General features: G+C 35.7%; 1 protein-coding gene and 1 pseudogene across 1 annotated transcript in view; both read left to right on the top strand.

The window, feature by feature from the left end:
* Window positions 1-16,947, top strand: part of LOC110112584 (asparagine synthetase domain-containing protein 1) — a 30,011-nt gene extending 13,064 nt beyond the window's left edge. The window contains exons 10-16 of the mRNA XM_020844862.2: window positions 436-541; window positions 656-752; window positions 1,141-1,337; window positions 14,656-14,755; window positions 14,822-14,938; window positions 15,243-15,299; window positions 16,420-16,947. Coding sequence (XP_020700521.1) covers window positions 436-541; window positions 656-752; window positions 1,141-1,337; window positions 14,656-14,755; window positions 14,822-14,938; window positions 15,243-15,299; window positions 16,420-16,527 — 782 coding nt within the window. The 3' untranslated portion in view covers window positions 16,528-16,947. The remainder of the gene's footprint in view (window positions 1-435; window positions 542-655; window positions 753-1,140; window positions 1,338-14,655; window positions 14,756-14,821; window positions 14,939-15,242; window positions 15,300-16,419) is intronic.
* Window positions 16,948-20,836: 3,889 nt separating this feature from the next.
* Window positions 20,837-23,148, top strand: LOC110112573 (annotated as a pseudogene).
* The last annotated feature ends 610 nt before the right edge of the window (window positions 23,149-23,758 follow it).

Genomic DNA, 23,758 nt, shown 5'->3' with positions numbered 1-23,758 from the left:
GACCCTAGATCCATCCAGATTCCAGATCAATCCTGATCCCAAGCATGACAAGGAGCTAGGATTGCATCATCAGTGACTTCGAGCTAGGACGCCTGATGTTTTTTTAGCATATTTTTTTGTCCATTGTAGATTCCTTTTCAAGTCACGCTTCTCATATCTCTTTCCTTCCGTCTGTAGTCTCCTTGCAGTTTGGGCCATTTTTTATCTCAAAGTAAAAGCGAAATGGAAATTCATGATTTTGGCTGTATGTTGGAAATTTTATGCGCTTCAATTGCTATTTTGCCTGCTCGTGCTCCACGTATCTGTCTTGTTCTTTCCTTGCCCTTTGGACCATCTCATCTTCAAGATATAGCATGAAATACATAATTTTGTTTATTTTTTAGCTATTCCTGGTGTTTAAGTTTGAGTGATCGCTCTTTTATTTTTTTTTGGCAGATATAATAGATTTGCTAAATGTAAGCTTTGATGGCCAGTTTGCACCTGATAGAGTTTCAGCAAGACTAGGGCTGAGGGAACTTCAGAAGGTTGCTCCAATGAGAAGGTACTTTACGTGAATTATTTTGGTGATGCCTCAAAGGTGTTGTACTTATTTAAAATAGTTATGATGTAGCCAACAAAAAAATGTCTGTGCAGTATTAGCTTCTTTAGATTTCAGGTGGCGACTTGTGGAGATTGATGCAACTCTCTTAAATTTGACCGCGGAAACCACCAAACATGTAATGTCGTTAATACATCCAGCAGATACCTATATGGTATGTGTAACCTTGTTTTGTTTTTTTTTTTGGGGGGGGGGAGGGATTTACATACCTACATTTAATTCTTGGGGGGGGGGGGTGTGATAGTCATTCTATATAATTTTTTTAAGGTGCTAGATTTAAATAGCATGAAATAAAGTGGTATGTATGTAAATCCTCCTTTTTTTCATGGATACATGTACTGGCAAATTGTTGTTTTCCTAAGCATCTAACACAAACTACACTTGCATGTAATTTGAAAATACAAAATTGATTTGGCTTTGATTCCTATCTTACAAATAAATAAATAAATAAAAGAAAGAATAGTGTATGTGATAGGATCACTTTATGAGTTGTATTGATAGTGGTTAAACACAAGTCTTACCGAATGCTATGGCTATCACAGGATTTAAACATTGGTATGGCATTATGGTTGGCTGCTGGTGGAGATGGCTGCGTGGATGGACAAATATGTAATTTTCTTCAGGAAAATCAGCATTATTACAAGTACAAATCAGAAGCTCGTGTTCTACTCGTTGGATCTGGTGCTGATGAACAGTGTGCTGGTTATGGCAGGCATAGAACAAAGTATAAGCATGATGGGTATACACTTTTAACTTTTTATTTTTTAGAGAACAAAAAATTTATTATATTAGGACATGTTTGATTGGTAGCCCCATTTCTGCAAGCCCTCCCTATTTCCACTCGAAATCAATTGATCAAATTAATAATATCTTTTCTCCACTAAGTCATTTTTTTTTCTCTCACATCACAAGAAAACATTATGGAGATTTAGTGGCAACTTTGCGATCTCTTACTTCACCCAAACAAACAAGGATATATTTTATTGTTAATCTTAGTTAACTAAAGCCAAATATCTGCTTTCATTCATTTTGGGTTAGGATTAAGATAGAGTTCTTGATATGAAATTTTAGTGCGTACAAAAATATAATTATCTAACAATATTAATGGAGGGTGTATGATTGAAAAGCTTCTAAGTCATTCTCAGAGGGTTAGTTTTAGAATGAAATTCCTATAAATCATCATTTTTCTAATTAAAATTTCCTTCTAAGAGTATAATGTGGGCTTTGCATTGATGTTGTATATTGCCTTTCATATGACGCTCATTGTAAATTATTTTCTTACCATTTTTACTGGTAGCCTTGATGTTGGGTCTAGTAGGATAGCCAAAATGGGATGGTGTAGGTCTAATAAGAGTAGACCTATGTGCGGGCTAAACATAGGGTTGAACCTCAGGTCTAGGAATTAACTCTTATCTCTTTCTGTTCGTTGTCAAAAAGGAAAAAAAAAAAAAAGCCTCTTCTAAGGATTATAGATCTAAAAGCTCTACCTCATTTTGAATATGATGTCTCAAGCTAATATAAAATTTATTGACAAGGTGCTAATCATTGTCATTACAATGGGTTCTAGCTACTAAATCCTCAAATGAGTTCAGAGATTAAAAAATCCAGAAGTTCATTGCATAAGGGCAACTAATTAGCCATAAAGCCTTTTATTTTTTTTATAAAAAACCCTTATTTGTTAGTCATCAAAACTTCAATGATAAAAAAATATTCTATTTGTGAAAGCCAATCTAAGAATTTATTTGGGTCATCAAATATAGGAGCTTTAACTTCAATTTTTCAATCAGGACTATTAAAACTATTAATTTGCCTAATATAGTGACCGCCTGATGAGGACTTATGACCATAGAAAGTCTATTAGAGAAGGAGCAGCAGATCGACGGCTACGATTAGTCCACTTTATTTTTGAGCATCTATTTGTATTTGATTTTATTATGTATCTTTTTCGTTTTTACACTCACTTAAGGGAGTATGCTTATGTAACACTGGGGAGCACTTTTGTCATTGGACATGTTTTTGTATTTTGTCTATTTATAGACCCCTCTCTCTCTTTGAGGAGGATGGTTATGAGAAAAAAAAAATCATACACTTCATGTCTTTGTGAGTTTTGAGAGTTCTTGTGAGAACTTTGGTGAAGTTCTTAGGCGAGGGCGAAGCAATACCCATCAGTCATAGGATGTGTCCGGGCTCACGGCTTATCTCTTTCACTAGGTTCGTTTCCCCTCCTCTCATCTTTTTCGGCCGATCCCTTTCCCCCACATAACCATCGACCAACATTCCCACCCCCACCACCACCACCTAGCCGTCGGCCCAAACCACCCCTCCCCTTCTCATAGCCGCCGGCCCAAAACCCTTTCCCCTCCTAGCCGATGACCACCTTCCCTCTCCTTTGGATCCCAAATTTTCAAATCACATCTCTTAAACTTTCCAAATTTAGTGTATCATAATTTTGGAAAGTTAGAAATTCAAATTCCAATTCAATTCAAATTTGAAATCTCTTTCTATTTAAAAGAATAAGTCATGTTAGAAAAGTTTTCTCATTCATGCCATATAAATCATTTTTCCTTAATTAGGAAGCTATGATTGGGAACTCTATTAAATCACCAACCCCACTCCCCAATCATTGCTAGTCCCCCCTTCTTGCCTCTTTCATTCTTTCCTTAAGAGCTCCTTCCAATTAATTCTTCTCAATTAATTGCTCCCAAATTAATTTTAGATTTTACTAATTGCTGGAATTATTCCAGATTACCTGATTGTTGTCTCTACTATAATATATCCTCTAAATATGAAATTAAAACTCATGCTTCCTCCCTCCCTTTGATGGACGGCCACAACCCCACTCCCTCGTAAAATATTTGTCCTAATTTGATCTTTCTCTTGAGGAAGGAAGACGTGAACCCTCATCTCCTGGCCAGCTACACTCCACCCCTTACCTCCATCCCGAAGCCTTAGCTTATTTTCTTTTACAAGACTTGCTTGGTTCAAGGATTAATCCCAACAACTCGATGGCCGGTTTGGGAAACGATGGAACCAGCACCAAGAACACGAGAACAGTAAACTCTCTCCCTAACCCTATATCTTCAACTCTTTCTCAATCATGGAATCGTTTAATTATGAAGACTTATCCACTTAACCATATTAAGAGTATGTGTGAGTGGATCTTTTATAGTGACTATTCTAATTGTTAATTTAGTGATTCTCTTTGAAAGCCTCAAATTAGCATGGTATGATTTGATTTGATTATTTTGTGATCATAATATTATTATGTAATTGATTACTTGATCTTAATAACTATCTTGTTGGCTTAAATCTTTGCTAAGAATGAGAGAAGTTGATAAATTTCAATGCTCTGCTTATGTATGTGTAATTTTCAGATCAACAACATTTGCCTATATATATAGTTTTACATCATTTTGATATCAGAGCATTGTTGCATTTAGGTGCCTATTAGGATTTTTTTATTTCATGTCTTAGTATCTAAATCACATCCTACACACATCAATTTACTTGCTTGTTTTATCATATTATTTTCTCCCTGTTTGTATAGTCCTGAGTCATCCTTTAGACATAGGATGGACCTTGAACAAATTCATAGGACCTTAGACCTATTGGTAGGTCAAATGAGCACGATGAGTCAACAACGTAGGGAGAATCAACCTAACATAGTTGAACTCCGTCGCCAGACGACAGAACAATTTGCTACACTAGATCGAATCAGGAATCACCAAACACCTTACACACCTTCTAGGCCTCCTTCCATGTATGGAGATAACTTCGTACCAGTTGAGGGACACCGCCGTGCCCCTTATCGAACTCCCCAGTACGACTACGACCTTAATAACGACCTCGATATTCCTCTGTTGAAAAACATTATGGTCGATGCCCAACTTTTGATGGTACTCTTGATCCCCAGCTCTTTCTGGATTGGATCAAGGGCATTGATAGTTTATTTAAATGATATAATATATCTGAGGCTAAAAAAGATAGATTTGCTGAGATGAAACTCACCAGTAGGGTCAGCCAATATTGGGCCAACCAAGAGTCTTTGGGAGTCCTGCAATGAGTTTGCTATCCCTGATTGGACTTATGAAGTGCAAACTCAAACAAAAGTACATTCCTCCCTCGTACTTTCTTAGGCTCCTTGATAGGTGGAATAGGCTGACCTAGTATAGTAAACCCGTAAAGGACTATATTGTAGCTTTTGACGATTACGTGATTAACTACAAGGGGGAGACCTTGACTACCCCCTCGTAGATTTTGTCCATGTTTCATACTGGGTTGCGTGAGGATCTCCATAATGAGTTGTTTGCTCGGAGCGTTACTAAACTAGAGAGTGCTTACAATCTAGTCTTAGACCTTGAGGAGACATGTTCCCAACACCTTGGTTGACACCAGGATGCTAGACCTCCCTACAGGCCTTCCAGTGGATCGGCCCCACACCACCCTGCCACATGGCCAACCCCCGGAAACACTAGCCGACCACCCTCAGGTTCTCCACCCCGTCCTGACTTCAGGGGCAAGCCTCCAACCGTTGATACACCTCGGTCCTACCCAGGGACAAAGTGCTTTCGATGTCAGGGGTATGGGCACATCTCTTTCTAGTGTTCTAATCCTTACAAGGTCACAATTATTAAAGAAGTCACTGAGGATGAGTTTGAGCCCGAGGTTGACCAAATTCACCAGTTTGACGATGAAGGTGAATTCTTTGAGGATGACGACACTGCTGTCATCCATTGTATATAGAGGGTAGATACTGCTATCGTCCACTGTTTTTCTTCTTCTTCTTCTTTTTTTTTACTCTCATTTTCTTTTTAGGTTATACTTTTCCTCTTTTTTTCTTTTGAATCACTTTATTTTTCCTTTTTTTACAATTGTTTTCTTTCCTTTTTTTGCACTTCTCTTTTTTTGGATGCTCTCTTCCCCCTCTCCTCTCTCTCTCTCTCTATATATATATATATATATATATAGGAATAATACAATTATTAATATTAATAGTATAAATAGCAATTAATGCTATTATTAGTATAACAATTAGTAGTTATCATAGTAATAATTGATTATTCAGTACTAATAGGAAATATTAGGAATATAATAGATAAATAGATAAAATTGACTTATTCTTTCTGAGTTGAGGTCAGGCAAGGAGGGAGCTGGAGCTTGGGTTCGGCCTGAAGCAAGGTGAAGTTGGATATAGGTAAGGGTTGGGTCTTACGGCAGAGAGGAGAGCAGGCGTTCATGGGTTGTGGTTGGCTACTAAGATTGGAGATGGGTCGATGGATTGGTGTTTGAGCATCCGATCAAAATGTCGTAACTTCTGAACCGACAAGAGGGGAATGTCGTCGAGGAAGGTGGGAAGTAAAGGCGAATGAGGCAAAGGGGCTCGGGTTCTTGAGCTCGTGGAGTACTGGAGGCGGGATGGAGAGGGTCTGGGAGGAGATTGGACGAGGCGGCTAGGGTTTGCTGAGATCTGGCCTTGATCGACAAGGGCAGAGATGGATCTTGGCTAGGTTAGAGAAATCTCTCTCTCTCTCTCTCTCTCTCTCTCTCTCTCTCTCTCTCTCTCTCTTTCTCTGGACCGACGACTTGCGAATAGGGTAGGGGTGGAGAGAGGTTGGGTATGGCTTGAGGGAGACCGACGGGAGTTTGTGCGTGTGGAAGGGGAGCTGAAGGTGTCGTGGGGTATGTGGGAAAGAACATAAGTCGAAGGCTTCATTGGCTTGGCCTTTAAAGACGTGAATAAGGAGTGAATCTGGACAGGTCTGTGCATGTGAAGGATGGGCCGTTGACATTCGGCGCCATTTGTAGACTGGGGACGCGATTTCAACAGTGATACGGGTAAGGCTTTAGACAGGTAATCATTCTAAGTATATATATATTTTTTTCTTTTATTTTTTGTATCTTCCGCATGGGTCAACAATGTGAAAAAATGAAGAGTTTATTTCTAACAGGTATAAATATCATTTCAAAAATATTTATCCACTATTAAGATTATCTAAGCATCTAAATTCAATAACACTTGCTAATTTATCCACTCAAATATAATTAGAATTCAATTGGTATAATCCAAGGAATAAATTCAAAATTAAATTAACTAAACAACTTCTAAATTTAATCAAATTCCAATGCTATACATGTAACATGAGTTACTCTTGTTTTGTCGATGCATAAATAGTAACTTGAAAATCATAAAATAATGTGTGAATTTGCTAGAAATTAGTAGGTGAAACCTATTAAGTATAAATGGTATGCCACATGGCATAAATATGATCAATAAGAGAGGCAGAAATAATAATAGGTATTATATCATAACAAGCATAGATGATATAAAAACATAAAATTTTAAATATTGCAATCATTTAATGATGCTTATTATGCAATAGAGTTCCTAAAAATTTATATACAAATTGATGATCATTACATTCAATTAAATAACATCCATTGCTTGCATATTATATTTATATATTTATGATTCATTAGTCATTTATTGTTTTCTTTTTATAATAGCATATATCTATAGTCGGTTTTATTACGACAATTTGAAACTGGGAAGGTAGACATCAATCCATGAAAATTTAATAATTTCTCCGTGGACCCATCAGCCTAACTACCAATAATGAAAGGATTTTATAAATAATACATGTATCATGTACACAAGCATATGTTATTTAGATTTCGTATTATTGTAATAACTATTAATGAATATTATAAATGATTAAATTGAACTACACATGAATTTAGTCAATTATTTGCTGTGCAATAGTTATTTTTATTAATTTTCAAGTACTTTGTGCAGCAAATAGAATGACAAAGCTAATTATCACAAGATACTAAAATGATCATGTGAATTTTTATGAATAAAGATTCCATCAAATGTTATCAACGATTAAAGCATACAAATAATTGTTAAGTAATAAGCCATCAAAAAGGAAAGATACGTTTATTCCTTAACCTATAAAGGGTCACCTACCTGATAGAGATCATATGCAATCTTGCATATTGATCACGGTGCTAATCTTTCTCATTCTAACATATGGAGCTCCATAAACCCTAGATTTAAAACTATCTAGATTAATCATACATTTGATACATTGCATAATAAACATTAACAAATTGAACCAATTAATACAGGCACATTCTTGTAATGAATAATTTATCCTAATGTATACTTTATAATTAACTCCAAATAGTCATGTATGAATATTTTATTTATCAATTCTTTTTATTGACTTACTCTTTCACAATAAATTCTAAAATAGAGAATCAATTCATTAAAACACTTGATTATTCTCTTCTAATCAACCCAACCTTTTATAGCTAATCATGGTTCGTAGCTATTACTTGCTTAATCAGGAAATAAGGAAGAAGATAATGAGTCTAGACTATCACATATTTTATTTATCAATACTTTTTAAGAATTTTTATCGATATAAAGGAATTAAATAACTCGATTATATAAACTAGATTTTTTCTTAATTTGGAAAAAAGAAAAAAAAAAGGAAAAATATGAAATCACTAAAAATTTCTTCTTCACCAAAGTCTTATTCTCTACATTCTCATTAATCCAATTTCTTTCTCTCATACCTGGTCTCTCTTAAATGCTCTCGACTTTGATCTTCCTCTTTTATCATTTTTTGTCCCTTTCCCTTGGACCTCTCTCTCTCTCTCTCTCTTAAAAATGTACAAAACAACAATATGCTAAGTAAAGAGCATGTTGATGGCAACCATGAACAACAACATAAAGTTTATATCCCACTATGTTGGGTTAGCTACATGAGTCTTTTTTCCCCATTGTGTCATATTAAAAAGGTGGATGAGGTTAAAAAGGTGGATGAGGTATTTTGCTAAACTTTTTAATGAAGAATGTGAAAATACGATTGACTTTAATGATTTTATCATCCTAAATGAAAATAAAATTTTTTGTTTTTATCGGCGTATAAGTAAAACCGAGGTTAGAGAGGCTTTAAAGAAAATGAAGTGTGGAAAAGCTGTTGGACCTGATGATATTCCAATAGATATGTGGAAATGCTTAGGAGATGAAGGAATTTCTTGTCTTACTAAACTTTTTAATATTGTTTTGAAGACAAAAAAGATGCCAGATCAATGGAGAATGTGTGTTAATTCATATTTTTAAGAATAAAGGTGATGCATAGGAGTGTGCGAATTAAAGAGGAATTAAGTTAATGTGTCATACTTTAAAACTATGGGAGCGAGTTGTGGAGCGTAGGTTGCGGCGTGATACTAATGTTTCTCAAAATTAATTTGGATTCATGCTGGGTAGGTCTACTATGGAAGCCATACATTTATTGAGAGGTTTGATGGAGAAATATAGAGAGAATAAGGAAGATCTACATATGATATTTATTGATTTAGAAGAAACATATGATAAAGTTTCAAGAGAAGTGCTATGGGGAGTTCTTGAAAAGAAAGGAGTTAATAATGCTTATATTCAAATCATTAAAGATATGTATGCATGAGCTATTACTTGTGTTCAAACACAAGGTGGTTTGACCAAGTATTTTCCTATTTCAGTTGGATTACATCAAGGATCAGCCTTAAGTTCATATCTTTTTGCTTAAGTCATGGATGTTCTCATTAAACATTTGCAAGAGGATGTGCCTTGGTGTATGCTTTTTGCTAATGATATTCTTCTCGTTGATAAGACTAGAAAGGGAGTTGAAGGTAAACTTGAATTAAGGAGGTCAACTTTAGAGTCTAAAGGTTTTCGCTTCAGTAGATCTAAAGCTGAATATATGGAGTGTAATTTTAGTAATAATAGACCTAGTGAGGGGATTGTGACTTTGGGCGATCAAGTCATTAATAAGAGTACACGTTTTAGATATCTTGGATTTATTGTTCAGAGTGATGGTGAAATTGATGAGGATATTATCAGTAGAATTCAAGTTGGATGGTTGAAGTGGAGGAATGCATTGGGCTTATTGTACGATAGAAAAGTCCCCCTCAAACTTAAGGGAAAATTCTATAAGATGGTGGTGAGACCCGCAATGCTTTATGGTGCCGAATGTTGGCCATTAAAAGAGAAGTATAATACTAAGTTAAGTGTTGCAGAGATGAGGATGCTTAGGTGGATGAGTGGCTTGACCCTTAGAGATAGGATACAAAATAAGCATATACATGAAAAGTTTGGAGTAGCTCCAGGCCTCCAGTGGAAGATAATATTATAGAGAGTCATCTTAGATGGTTTGGTCACATTAAACGGAGGCCATCCAATGATCCGGTTAGGAAAATTGAGGTATTATATTTGACTTATGTTAAGAAAGGTAGTGGTAGACCTATAATGACTTAGTTAGAAAATATTAGAAATGATATTTCTTTATTATATTTAAATGAGAATTTGACTTTTAACCAGACACAATGGCGAAAAAGGATTCATGTAGCCGACCCCATGTAGTGGGACAAAGGCTTGATGTTGTTGTTGTTGTTGTGTCATATTAAAAGTCAAATTCTCATTTAAATCTAATAAAAAAGATATTTTTAATACTTTCTAACTATTTTTTAGGTCTACCTTTACCTTGCTTGATATAGACTGAATCTAATACATCTACTCCCCTAATTGGATCATTAGAAGACCGACGCTTTATGTGACCAAATCATCTAAGACAACTCTCTCTAATCTTATTTGCCTTTGGAGCTAGTCCAACATTTTCACGTATATACTCATTTCACGTTTTGTCTCTAAGTGTAAAGACACTCATCCACCTAAGCATCCGCTTCTTAGCAACATCAACCATGGAAAATAAGGCAAAAAAAGAGAAAGTCAGGGCAACACATAGTCGTGGTTTGACATTGTCCAAGAGTTGACGACATCCAAGACCGCCATCTCGTCTTCATCTTGATCGACTTCTTCCCTTGTTTGTCATCACTCATTCTCTCACTCTCTCCTCTCTCGCATGGTGCTCATGTATGCCCTAGTAGGTTCAATTGGGGGTTCAAAAAGAAAACACTTGAGGCAATAGAAGACAATTGAGTTGGGTTGTTTGGTTTGATCGATTCAGTTCGATTGCATTCAATTACATGTTATTACACATATTATTTATATTTAAATTTTTTTTCTTTGTTATATATGTAGAGTTTCAATTTGTTTTGTGAAGGGTTTAAAGTTTTTGATATCCAATTTTAGTTTAGATAAGTTTTTAAATTTTCATATAAGAAAAAACTTAAAATATAAATATTTAATATATTTCAAATTGTTAATTTCCTTCAATCTCCTTTTATTTATGTTTTTATTATACCATCTTACTAGCTGTATTAAAACGTTAACATCCAAAGAACTACTGAAGAAAACAAATTTAAACCTCAATTTTGGCAGTTGAAAACATTGTAGTTTCATTTTGGTGTTGAAGCATATGATTTAGTTTTTGATATTTTGATCGATTCATTAGTCTTTTCACATTATCTATTTAAAATTACTCAAGATGCAAAATAATTTTAAAGTTTTGAAGTCTAATATAAAATATTATGTATGACCATCAAAAACAAAAAAGAAAAAAAAGGAAAAAAAATCGTTTTCCTTTATCTATTTTTTAATTTATAAAATCATAAATATTTAACACTTAAAAAATGAAGATGATATGTAATAAAAATCTCACAAGTTTCTGCAAGAGTAAGCAATTTTATCTGTATCTGTTTCATCTTTTCAAATATATTTAATTTTAATGATTTAGACTAATGTATTTACAATTTATACATTTGTGGCATATTTTAAATTTACCTTTTTTGTATATAAGTTGTGATCATATATGGAGTAATTAATATTTGATTTTAATTTATGGAAGAATGATTTTTGCAAGTTAAAATTATATCCTAAATTATTTTGATGCAGGACTACAATGATTTTAAATGAATGCTATAAGAATTTGCACCACTTTGAAAGGAACAAAGAACAATTACGACTATTAGCTTATTAAACGAAAATAGAAAACGTAAGAGGGGTCACTATGCTTAGGCCAAATCACATATTTAGCTTGAATTATCAAAACAACGTAGAATTTCAACAACATGCGTATTAAGTAGTTATTCAACAAAAACTCCTAATCTAACATTGAAATAAACAACATATAAAGTACACTCAATCCTACGTTTACTAAGCGGGGGCAGATGGCGAAGCACGGTTCCTTGTGACTTGATCACCACCTACAAGATTAGTGGATTATGAAATTAAATGTAAAGGGGAAGAAGTTCACCCTTAGGGTGGTTCAGAAACAATTTGCTACTGGACGTTTGCAAGTTGCTCGTCAATGGTTTCTGAAAGCGTGAAGATGATGCGGTCCACGTACTCTTCAATGGAACAATCAACTTCCGGGTTGAAATCGAAGAGGGTGGAGTAGAGGATGTTGACGTTGCCTTGTTCTTCGTAAGCGAATTCGTAGTCAAGCTCTGGATCGGCCATTCATTGGATTTGAAAGAATGATGTGTAGAAGAAGATCAATGTTGCTACCTTGAAGACTCCACTAGAGAGAAAGAAGTTTCTCTCAAAAGTTGAAGTGGAGATGGAGGAGGGAATGGCCGGCCAATGGAAGGGGGCTATGGGAATTGGGAAGACTTTGGTTCAGTTTTTGTGGAGGGTAAGTGATTTAAGCAACTTCCTAATTAATCCCCTTGATTGGGAGAAATTAAGAAAGGGAGAAAGAGAGACGGGCGGCGGCAAGAGAGAGGGAGGAGATTTAATTTAATTCCAATGAGGAGAGATGGTCTTTGGAAAGAAATTAAATAGGTGGGGCTTGTGGAGATTTTGGCCAAGGTGAGAGGGAGAGGTGGTTTGAAATATTTCCAAGAGAGCAACTTGGATTTAGGAAATAAATCCCATGGGGAATTCAATAGGGGCCGGCGGCTTTTTTAATGGAGTGGGATGGGTTTAAGGCAAGTGCTTATGGCTTGCTTAATAGGGAATCTTAAATTAGGTAAGAGAAATTAAATTTCATTCAATTAAATATTGATTTGGGATGAGATTTAAAGACTTTCCTAAAATAGATTTCGTATTTTATGAAAGTTTTTGAATTTCAAATCACTTGGATTTGATTTCAAAATTAATCGTAGTTATATGCAATCTATTTTATGAAAGAAGGGAAAAAGGAGGGAAAAGGCCAAAGGGACCGACGACTTGTGGTTTGGCCGTGGGTGGTGGTGGGGGAAGGAGGGGTAGGTGCTGGTGGGAGTGGAGTTGGGGCTTAGCCGTCGGTGAGGGTGAGTTTATGGTGGTTGGCGGCTTAAGGGGGTGGGGAGCTTCTAGGCCGATGACTAGTTGAGGGAGGGAAGAGGGGAGAAGAAGATAGAGAAGAAAGAACCACGAACCCAGACACTTTCAAGGTTGGTGGGTGATCCGATTCCCTCTCCTAGGGACTTCACTCCAATCTCTCTCAAGTTCTCACAGGAACTCAAACACGGGAGAAATTTTTATCATTCATTCATTACACATGAAAAGAGAACATAAGGGCTATATATAGAAGAGGATCATACCTGCCCTTTGGGCTTACACATGATCTTCCTTAAGCAAGGGGTAAAAGCGAAAAAATAATAAAACAAATGCAAGATAAAATAATAAAAGATAAATACATAATACGACTCAGAAATACATCGACTTAATCGTGGCCGTAGATTGACGGTCACGTCTCTGATAGACTTTCCAAGCTCCGATGTCCCCATCATATTTTCTATCACAAAATATTACTAAAATACCAGGTTTTAAAAACCGGACCGGACCGGCCGGTTCAACCGGTTCAACCGTGAACCGGCCAGTTGTCCGATCCGGTCCAGCTCAAAAACCGGCTTCGCAGAGAACCGGCCTGAACCGGCGGTTCAACCGGTGAACCGGCGAACCGGTCCGGGTTCAAAAGAACCGGCCGGTTTCAAAAAAAAAATAATGATAAATAAAATATAAATAATATATTTTACTTCATTATTTTTTAAAAAAATAATTTTTTTATTAAATAATGAGATTTTTGATACCATTATATATGGTTATCACCTCATGAAACAAGTTTTTTAAGAGAAGAGGGAACTATATATAGAGCCAAAAGCCAACTATCTCTTACTCCTTCATGATGTGGGACTAAAAAAGAGTACATGATAACATGAATGCTATGTTAGCTTGGGCTTTATTGGGCCATTAAATTGAATGATTGACCATGCCAATGGGGCTTGCCTATCCAAGGCTTCAACCCAAGGCCCCCATGCTCCCCCAAAGCAGTCGCCACCGCCAGCCAAGGTGCAAGCCACACCCATGAACTTCCCCCAAGCATCCCCTCCTCTTAAGCTGAAGCATAAAGCTGTTGAAGAGCCCATTGTTTTTGAGGACAAGGATGAATCCTCCCTTGGAGCTTGAAACCTAGTCACCCGGAAAAGGAAAGGCAAACCGAAGGCTCCAAAAGACCAAGGCACCAGTCAACAAGTCGAGCCCCCTATCCAACTCTCGGCCGAAAAGTTACAACAAGTGGAAAAAACTTTTAATAGGATCGTGAACTTTCGCAAGCAACTACCAAGAGTGTCCAAGTCTCGCTTGGACAGAGAGCTCCTCTGACTTGGGCTTTTAGTCACCTCCCCTAGGAAGAGGAAGAAGACTTCAACAGATTCCACAGACGGAGACTTTGTCCCCTCAAGTGCTTAATGAACAACCTCTTTTCATTTGTTTGTATTGACTATTTTTGCGCAATACAAGCCAATGAAGGAGTCCTCCTCACTTGAGGGGCTCTTCCTTTTTGTTTCCTTTTATTTGTCCTTTGTCTGCTACTTCGTATGAGATGCTTCTCAAGTTGTAAACCCTTCCCCTTTTGTTTTTTTATCTTTGGGAAGTGGTAGTCTTTCCCTTACTAGCTTTTTATTTTCTGTGTTTCTTTCTTTTCTTATAAATTAAAAAAAATAAAAATAAAAAATGATGATGGTGATGATGATCATGAGTCGATCAGGGTGTTCACCGATTTTGAACAACTTAGACTTCCCTATGTGTAGACGCAATATCAACAAAGGCTGGTATTTTTATCTCGTTCAAATACTTCTCTTCTTATGCTTTATTTTCTTATATGTTTATGTTTAACTACTGGTAGATGGCGTGCACTGCATGAAGAAATGAGATTGGATATGCAGAGAATCTGGAAAAGAAATTTGGGCCGAGATGATAGATTGATCTCTGATCATGGAAAGGAGGTATTGTTTAAATTAACTTTGCACCAAATATTGCAAGTTTCTTAGCCATTCATATGCAACTTACAGGCTAGATTTCCTTTCCTGGATGAGGAAGTTATTCAAACCTTACTGGAAATCCCCTTATGGGACATCGCTAAACTAGATGAACCAGTTGGAAAAGGTGACAAAAAGATTTTGAGAGAGGTATCTACTCATGAAACTGTAGTATCGTTAAATTAGTTATTATTTACATCCTCCACTTGGCCAATTAAGTTCTTTCAACACTTGGCATCAGTATATATGCAAAAGTTTCACATTTTTTAAGCAATAGTATGCAAGGTAACTTTGTAAGATTTTAAAGCATTGTCCCCGATACATGTGTAGAAGATGATAGCTTTGTTGCTTTTCCCCAACGGATGTGTAAAACCATGGTATTCCTTAGCGATGAAAATGACTTGTTAGTTATGTTCTTTTATAGATTCTAACAGTTCCATATTTAATGTTTAAGGTGGCTCGACTACTATGCCTAGAAGATGCAGCTGCTAGGCCAAAAAGGGCCATACAGGTACTATTCTTATGTTATTTCTAACGGCGATATCCACAACCACATAAACAATGGAGCGGCCTCACTCTCAGCCATATCAATTAACAGTGATCTCTACAATCATAAAAATGTTGCAGTTACACTTTTTGCCATCTCATTAATACCCTCAGTTTATAACAAAAAATAAAATCAAGTCCATCTCTATGTGTAAAGTCAAAATTATATTATGTGACCAAAACTCAGTAGACCAACTTTTACATTATATATATATATATATATGCTCATACAATGTATTCAAACTATGAAGAAACCAAGCTTATTTGAAAATGTCCTTTTAAAAGCTTGTTTTCTGTATTGCTATATCTTGCTTTTCACTTGTACAAAAAGCTTACTGTTGTTTTTTTTCTCTGCTCCTGAAAGCTGTTTTAACTGATTACATTGTATGGTATATATATAATGTAAAAGCTAGTGTATTTAGTTTTGGTCAGATAAAGTAATTTGGCTTTAGATATGGATGGACTTGATTTTATTTTCTGTTATAAACTGACGGTCTTGATGAGATCGCAAAAAGTGTGGCTGCTCCATTTCTGTGGTTGTGGAAATCGCTATTATTGATATGGTTGAGAGTGTGTCTGCTTCTTGTTTATGTGATTGTGGTAGTCGCTGTTAATTTCCCTCATGGAATTATTTTCTCTTCTGATGCAATTTATTCAATTTATTATCCTTTTGTAGAATTGCATACATGTTTAAGTATGTGCAAATCACATCATTAGTCTAATCTCAAACTTTTTTGGGCTTGGTCATCGTTGCTGAGTGCGTGCTATGTATGATGTGAAAATCAAATTTTCATTATTTGTTGAATTTCTTTTCTTCCACCTTTTAAAGTCGGATTTCTTACTAATTTTTTTGACCCCTTTGAATTGTGCATTTTTTATCCTTCTTTCTACATGCTTAAATCAACTTATTCCTCTAATACAATTTTCTTAAATCTCCTTTTTATAGTTTTTTTGTACGTGCACTGCACCAAAAATCTATCATAACATGTGCTGCTAAAACATTTTTGGTTCTCTTAGCGCATAATTTTAACATTTCTGGGTGGATGTACAGTAACTTCACCCTTTTTTACTTCAAAATTTTCCAGTTTGGTTCAAGAATAGCCAGAGAATCCAATCGAAAGAACTTCGGAAGCAACCGTGCAGCTAACCATGCATCAGCTGGGAGTGTCAAAATCGATAAATATACTCCCTGATTCTGTGGGTCAAGCAAAATGATCTGCTCCCAGGCTTAAGTTGGTTTGCCTTGACATTCAATAAGCTTGAAAGTGATTTGCGAAGCGCCAGATATAAATGAACAAGCTGGAACACAAATATACTTGTTTGTTTTTGCGTTTGTCAGCTTATTATTTTGTTCAATAGGCAGTTCTATTCATGCTTTTTTGTGTTATTTAGGCTTCATTTGGGACTGCTTTGTTACTGCTTCTTAAAGCAGCTTAATTTTTGTACTGAAATGCTGGTTTAAAAAACAGTAAAAAAGTCATCCCAAACGAAATCTTAGTTGCTTAGCTGTTGAAATATTACATATTATTTAACAATGCTTCTGTCAATCATATACAGTCCAGCTGGGCGTATACAGCAAGCCAGCTTATTCAACTCATTTGTTTATTTGATTCTGCACATTTAGTTGGAACTCGTGTTATTCAGGTGGAACTCTGAAGGTGACCCAAACCTGAACTGTGAACTGAAAATGATATGTTTTGACTCAACACTTAAAAAAATCTTCCTTATAATTTTTTACTAATTCTTTGTCTGATTGTTATTGAGCTGTAGGTGAGCCTAACAGCTAACTAATTATATGATGATTGGTACTGTTTTCATTAATTTGTAAATATTAATCAAAATTGATTGAATTCACTGAATATTTTTGGTAATCCATGGAAAATTTCAGTAAAAATAAAAAAAGATCTTGATTTATACAGTTAACTATGCGCTTAATATTTTTGTTATATTTATATATCAAATAAAATATATTATTTTTTAAAGAGTGTATGGTGTAAAAAAAATTGGTATAAAAATATAGAATAAATTATCAAATAAATCGTTAAATAAACATTTATTGAGTTTTTGATGAGCTGTTTATTAAGAAAATAATAAATGAATTGGCATGTTAATTTTTTAAATTCAATTATTTATATATAGAATTAATATTTTATTCAAATTTCTTCTAGACAAATATGAATAGGCTTAATAAGAATAATTTACCATCTAACACAATGAAAAATTAATTTTATAATGAAAATTTGTTGAAGAAAAATTGATGAATTGGACAAAGCATAATATTGACATGAACCTAATGATATGATTTGTCTTGTCGTAGGAATGAGCATTGAATTAGAATGCATGATGCATGCATGCCCATATCTTCATCAATGAAAATTGAAGGGAGCATTTAATATTTATGTCATCAATTTTGCATTAATGCTTTTCACCAAAGATGGAATTTGAGTAAAGAGATATTTAGCATAGGAGTGGAACTTAGGCCTTAGGATTTGATTTTTTAATGTTTTCATTCCTAGAACCCGAACTGACCCGTTTTAAAATCAGGTAGCGTCAAACGCGAAATTTCCGGGTTGAATTTTCATGTCGTGTCAAATATAGCACCCCTAAAAAGAGCTATCACAAACAAAGTTTTAACCAAAGCTCTGCATTGGGTACCAATACCCACACCCACCCAAACCCAATGGGCATGGGTGGGTATGAGTATGCACATGACCTCGTTGGTAGGTATGGGTGGGTATGTATATGCACATGACCTCGTTGGTGGGTATGGCCATACTCAATATCGAGGGATAAATCGATTTACATTGCTAATCACCATATGCAGTATATTACCTTAACCCTCACTACCCAATGCATAACACTGAACCACGTTGTGACCACAATAAATTCAGATATGCATATTGAAAGTTTGCTGTTAGAGCAAAGGGCAACAAGCCTCAAGGCCATCATTCCATGGTGGACTGCATTCAAAAAGCGTGGAAAGTGGGTGAGTATGGGTGGATACAACATCCAAAAATTCACCATGGGATGGCGTAGGTGGGCGAAGCCCGACCGCACAGAGCTTGGGTACCCAACCAGTACCCCATATAGGGCTTTGATTTTAACTTTTGTAGATAAATTTATTGAATGCAGATTTATGGCCTACCAATGCAAGAATAAGTGCCCTTTGGCCCATTTGAAACATAAGGATGATTACCTAAGTAGGTTTGGCATGCCTAAATAAGGTATAATGTATCTATACATATATAGTCTATTTATGTAAGTACATAAATCATCTAAGCAATGATGATTTCCTTAAATAAAGGCAAAATTTTATGTAAATGTAAATCACCTAAACAAAATATGTACATAGACATATGTGTTCGGTCTAGATCATATCGTGACACATTTAAGTGATTGCACATAATCCAATCACTTAGAAGAATGCATGCATAAATGCCTATAATTTCTTAACCATGGCTATTATAGGTGTGGTTAGAATGATCATTTGCTCAAGTTTAATGATTTATATAAATCATGTTTGACCTAAGTTTACTAAACATATCAAAATCATTATGAACAGGTCTAGCCTAGAAGGAACAATAAGAGGATTACTTAAACGCTATAAGGTTTAATCATGTAATGTGACACAATCATTATTCATCAAAGACATTGATTAACTTATCTACTTGATGATTTGACTAGCAAAAGGTAATTTGAATATGTAATATATTGGTTCGTGTGGTCTATACATATCTAGGTTAGAGCACACCTAGTTTGCATTCATAGGTCAAAGATATAGGCAAATACAATGCATTTATGTTGCACAAGATCGAATCAAATAAGATCAGTAACTAAGGCTTCATTTGGTACGACTTTTTTTACTGCTTTTTAAAGCAACTTTTTATTTCAAAAATTAAAAAATTTGCATTAGAAAGCTGGTTTAAGAAGCAGTAAGAAAGCGGTCCCAAACAAAACCTAAGTGTACTCGAGCCCATGTCACTTTACTAGACTGATATTTGGATGGGTTAGTATAATATAATAAAAGATATCATTCAACACATAATTATTTTCATTGCTTATTTCTTCACATAAGTTAAAACTCTATAAATATTTAAAAAATAAGTGTAAAAAAGGTCTTTCAATGAAAAGTAGGCTTAATAAGACAATGCTAGATACATGAACTCTTTTTCTCAAATCACACTACATTGATGAAAGCCTTGTGAAATGTGAAGAATATTTTATAATATTTTTTACATGACAGTAATGGCAAACGACCATTATTCATCTCATTGTTTTGAAACAATTAAATGGCCTCATTGCTCCATCCAATCTTCCCTCAACAAATGAATTGGCAATTGTCATATCATACAAGATATTAATGTCAATAGGCTTTTGTATTATTATTATTATTATTTTGCTATAGTAAACTATTTTCGAGTGCGATAACTAAACAAATATGTTTAATTAAAAATATGAAAATTTGCTTTGGAATAATTGAAATTTGGTATAAAAAAAATTAATTTAAAAAAGAAAAGAGATTATGATGAAATAAATTTAGAAATAGACTTAGTCATTTCACAGGGCGTTTGGATGCTAACAAGACATGCCAATCCCTCGTTGAACGAATGACTTATATATATATATTAATGTTTTAATCACTATAAAAATTTAAAAGTTAACTTAGACATACGGAAATCTTGAAATGTCATTAATCATCTCTCATATCAACTCTTTGCACATACTAAGATTTATTCATAGTTAGGGCATCTCCAACCCAGAACTCCATTTTTCACGCCAAAATACCGCAAAACGCAAAAATGGCGTGGTGCTGCTCCAATCGAACGCCATTTTTTTGCTTATGCGCGAAGGTAACGATCCTTCTCCTTTGGCGCGTTTTTCCGGTTGAGAGAGGAAAATAACGTGGGTGAACAGTGCAACGCCAATATTGGCGTTGCACTGTTCACCCGCAAGCAAATGACGGACGTTTTGGCGTTCGGCTGGAGCGACGGAACGACGCCAAACACTCGTTTGACGTTCGGTTGGAGATGATCTTAGGACTGCAATATTGTCCATAACTTGGCATTCATTATGGCTCAATCTGTTCAATTTCAACATATAAAATCAACATCTAAACAACTTCGCAAGGGCGATGGGGGAAGGAGCTGGTGGTGTGGGAAGAACCAGGGCTGGGAAAATTGGGGAAGAAAAGTGAAGAGAAATAGTGTCGCTCAATCTCGTTCATGAGAGAGCAAAGAGAAGAGGTTCAGTCGCATGTTCAATGGGCGATCGACTGTCTTGTCAACCACTTTGCTAGAGAAGAAAAAAATAGAAATTAATTAGTAGCCGTTAGATGATCAACATGCCTCATCAGCAGCCAGTAGTTTTGTTAAAAGGGATGACTGAATTTATTTCTAAATTTATTCCTCTTCGATCTCATTTTCTAAATTTAAATTTTTTAATACGTTCATTTTTTTAAATTTGTCCAGTTCAAACCGCCCTACTACTATATAATGCCTCCCCCAACTCTTGTTCTACTCGGGTTCCTCCATCGTTCTTCTCTCACGGCCTCCCCAGAGAAGCTCACCTTGCCGAAAGACTGCATCTTTAGTTGAAAATCTCCATTTTATCCATGGATTCATCTTCCAACGTTTTCACTTTTATCTCCCCAACACTTCCTCCAGCTCTAGCCGCTTCTATCATTATCATCGCCGCTCTCTTCTTCTCTCCCGGCGGTCTCGCATGGGCTCTCTCCCGCAAGCGCTCCACAATCCCCGGGCCCACCGGAATCCTTCTCGCCCTCTCTGGCTCTGCCGCGCATGTCTCCCTCGCTGCCCTTGCTCGCTCCTTCAACGCCATCCGCCTCATGGCTTTCTCCGTAGGCCTCACTCGCTTCATCGTCTCTAGCCACCCAGAGACCGCAAAAGAGATTCTTTCGAGCTCATCCTTTGCTGATCGGCCTATTAAGGAATCTGCATACGAACTCCTGTTTCATCGCGCTATGGGTTTCGCCCCCTTTGGGGAGTACTGGAGAAACCTGAGAAGGATTTCCTCTACTTATCTTTTCAGTCCAAAGAGAGTTGCATCATTTGAGAAGCAGCGGAGTGAGATTGGGGAGGGAATGGTGTGCGAGATAAAAAGAATGATGGAGAGAAATGGGGTGGTGGAAGTAAAAAGGATGTTGCATTTTGGGTCTTTGAATAATGTTATGCTGAGTGTTTTTGGGAAAAAGTATGATTTTGGGAATGCTGAGGGGATGGAGCTTGAGTCGCTGGTTAAGGAAGGGTATGAGTTACTTGGGGTGTTTAATTGGGGTGATCACTTTCCTCTTTTGGGATGGCTAGATTTGCAAGGGGTGCGGAGAAGGTGCAGAGCCCTTGCAGCTAGGGTGAATGTGTTTGTGGGAAAGATTATTGCCGAGCATAGGAGGAAGAATCATGGAGTAAGGATTGATGAGGTTGAAAGTGGGGATTTTGTTGATTTGCTTCTTGGTTTGGAGGAGAAGGAGAGGCTCTCAGATTCTGATATGGTGGCTGTTCTCTGGGTGAGAATATCAATCTTCTTTATTAAATATTTAGTTAACATTTTGTTGTCTTGCTTTTTCATGATGCGGAAGTTTTTTTGGTCCAATATGCTTACTATTGTGTATGTGATATTGCTAATTCATTCTCATACTAAATTTATTTATTTTAATATTTCAATTAGCCTTTTTTTGTCTTTCTTTTTTTCAAAATGAATCCAATTTTTTTTTACATCCAGTATATGTTGTGTGCACATTCTTTCATGCTCATTTTGACTCAAAACATTTATATTTCTTACTTCTTAATTGTGGTCATTTGGTGTTGTCTACAATAATGATATTTAACTTCGTTTGATGTTGTCGTTAGCTTCTCTGTTTTTGAAATGTGGCAATATGATATGACCAAATTCATTTGGGAAAATAAAATAATTTTATGTGAATTCAGTTAGTTTAACTAGTAAAATATCTTAAATTTAAATCGTTCTTACTGTTATAAAAATATATTTTTTATTATTATGAAAGAAATTGAGGGTGGAATTTTTTTAGTTTTTTTTTAATTTTTTAATAGAAGATAATTTCTTATGTTACTATGACAACAACTTTGCATGGTCTTGTTTCAGGAGATGATCTTCAGAGGAACTGATACTGTAGCCATCCTTTTGGAATGGACTCTGGCTAGAATGGTTCTTCATCCTGATATGCAAGCTAAGGCACAGGCTGAGATTGATTCTGTCGTTGGCTCTTCTAGACCAGTATCGGATTCTGACATCCAACATCTTCCTTATCTCCAATCCATAGTGAAAGAAACTCTTCGCATGCACCCTCCAGGCCCTCTTCTCTCATGGGCTCGCCTAGCCATCCATGATGTTAATGTTGGAGATCACGTGATTCCAGCGGGAACCACTGCAATGGTGAACATGTGGGCGATCACTCATGATGAAGCTATCTGGTCTGAGCCACAAAAATTCAATCCTGATCGATTCATCGATGAAGATGTTAACATTCTTGGTTCTGATCTGAGGTTGGCACCCTTTGGTTCGGGTAGAAGAGTTTGCCCAGGGAAAACCATGGCTTTGGTACAACTCATCTGTGGTTGCTCAGTTGCTGAGAGCTTCAAATGGTTCCATCGAAAAAATGGTGTGGACTTGTCTGGGAACTTGAAAATGTCTCTTGAGATGAAAATCCCTTTGTGTCTGTGTGGCTATTCCCAGGTACTAAATTAGGTGTTTGTAAATTGTTGGCAATATAAGTGATTCTTAACTGCAGTTTGTGGGTTATATGGGGTTTGGTGTCCTTAATTTATGTTCATTTAAGTAATGATGTTGTGTGCAGAGTTCTAAATTTGACTTTGTAATGAAGGTTTGAGTGGTTTGTATAGAAGATGCTGATGTAATTTAGTTTTAAAGAAAAAATAAAAGGATTTATTTGTTCCTTTAATAACTTTGAATTTGACTTGAAGATGAGAGCTTGCATGGATTGAAGATTTAGTTAGGCAATTGATGAGGCAACTCAAATCTTGAATGTTATTTAAATCCAAGGCAAAATTTTCAAACTTGTAGCTCGTCTACAATATATCTATAATAGTAGGTATGAGAGGATTGACATCTTAAGTTATACTCAGTAATTCATGTTTCGAATGCATATACATACATGAATGAATGAATGCATATAAGCTTGACATATGATTCAATGCATTGTATATATTATTTATTATTTTTGGGGGATTTACATATTGAGATTGATATGTGGTAGGCATGAAATATTAAAATTTCAGTGTTAGATATGTAGATAGCATGATATATTTATCCTTGATGCACTTATTCATGCATGTATATGCTATACATAGACAAACATTTTTGGCTTGAATTTGAGGTACATTTTACTATAATAAAATGGAACATTATATAATGAAAAGCTTAACTAAC

The sequence above is a fragment of the Dendrobium catenatum genome, unplaced genomic scaffold, assembly GCF_001605985.2.
Source record: "Dendrobium catenatum unplaced genomic scaffold, ASM160598v2 fragScaff_scaffold_459, whole genome shotgun sequence".
NCBI classification, from domain to species: domain Eukaryota; kingdom Viridiplantae; phylum Streptophyta; class Magnoliopsida; order Asparagales; family Orchidaceae; genus Dendrobium; species Dendrobium catenatum.
This window is presented reverse-complemented; position numbering and strand designations above follow the sequence as displayed.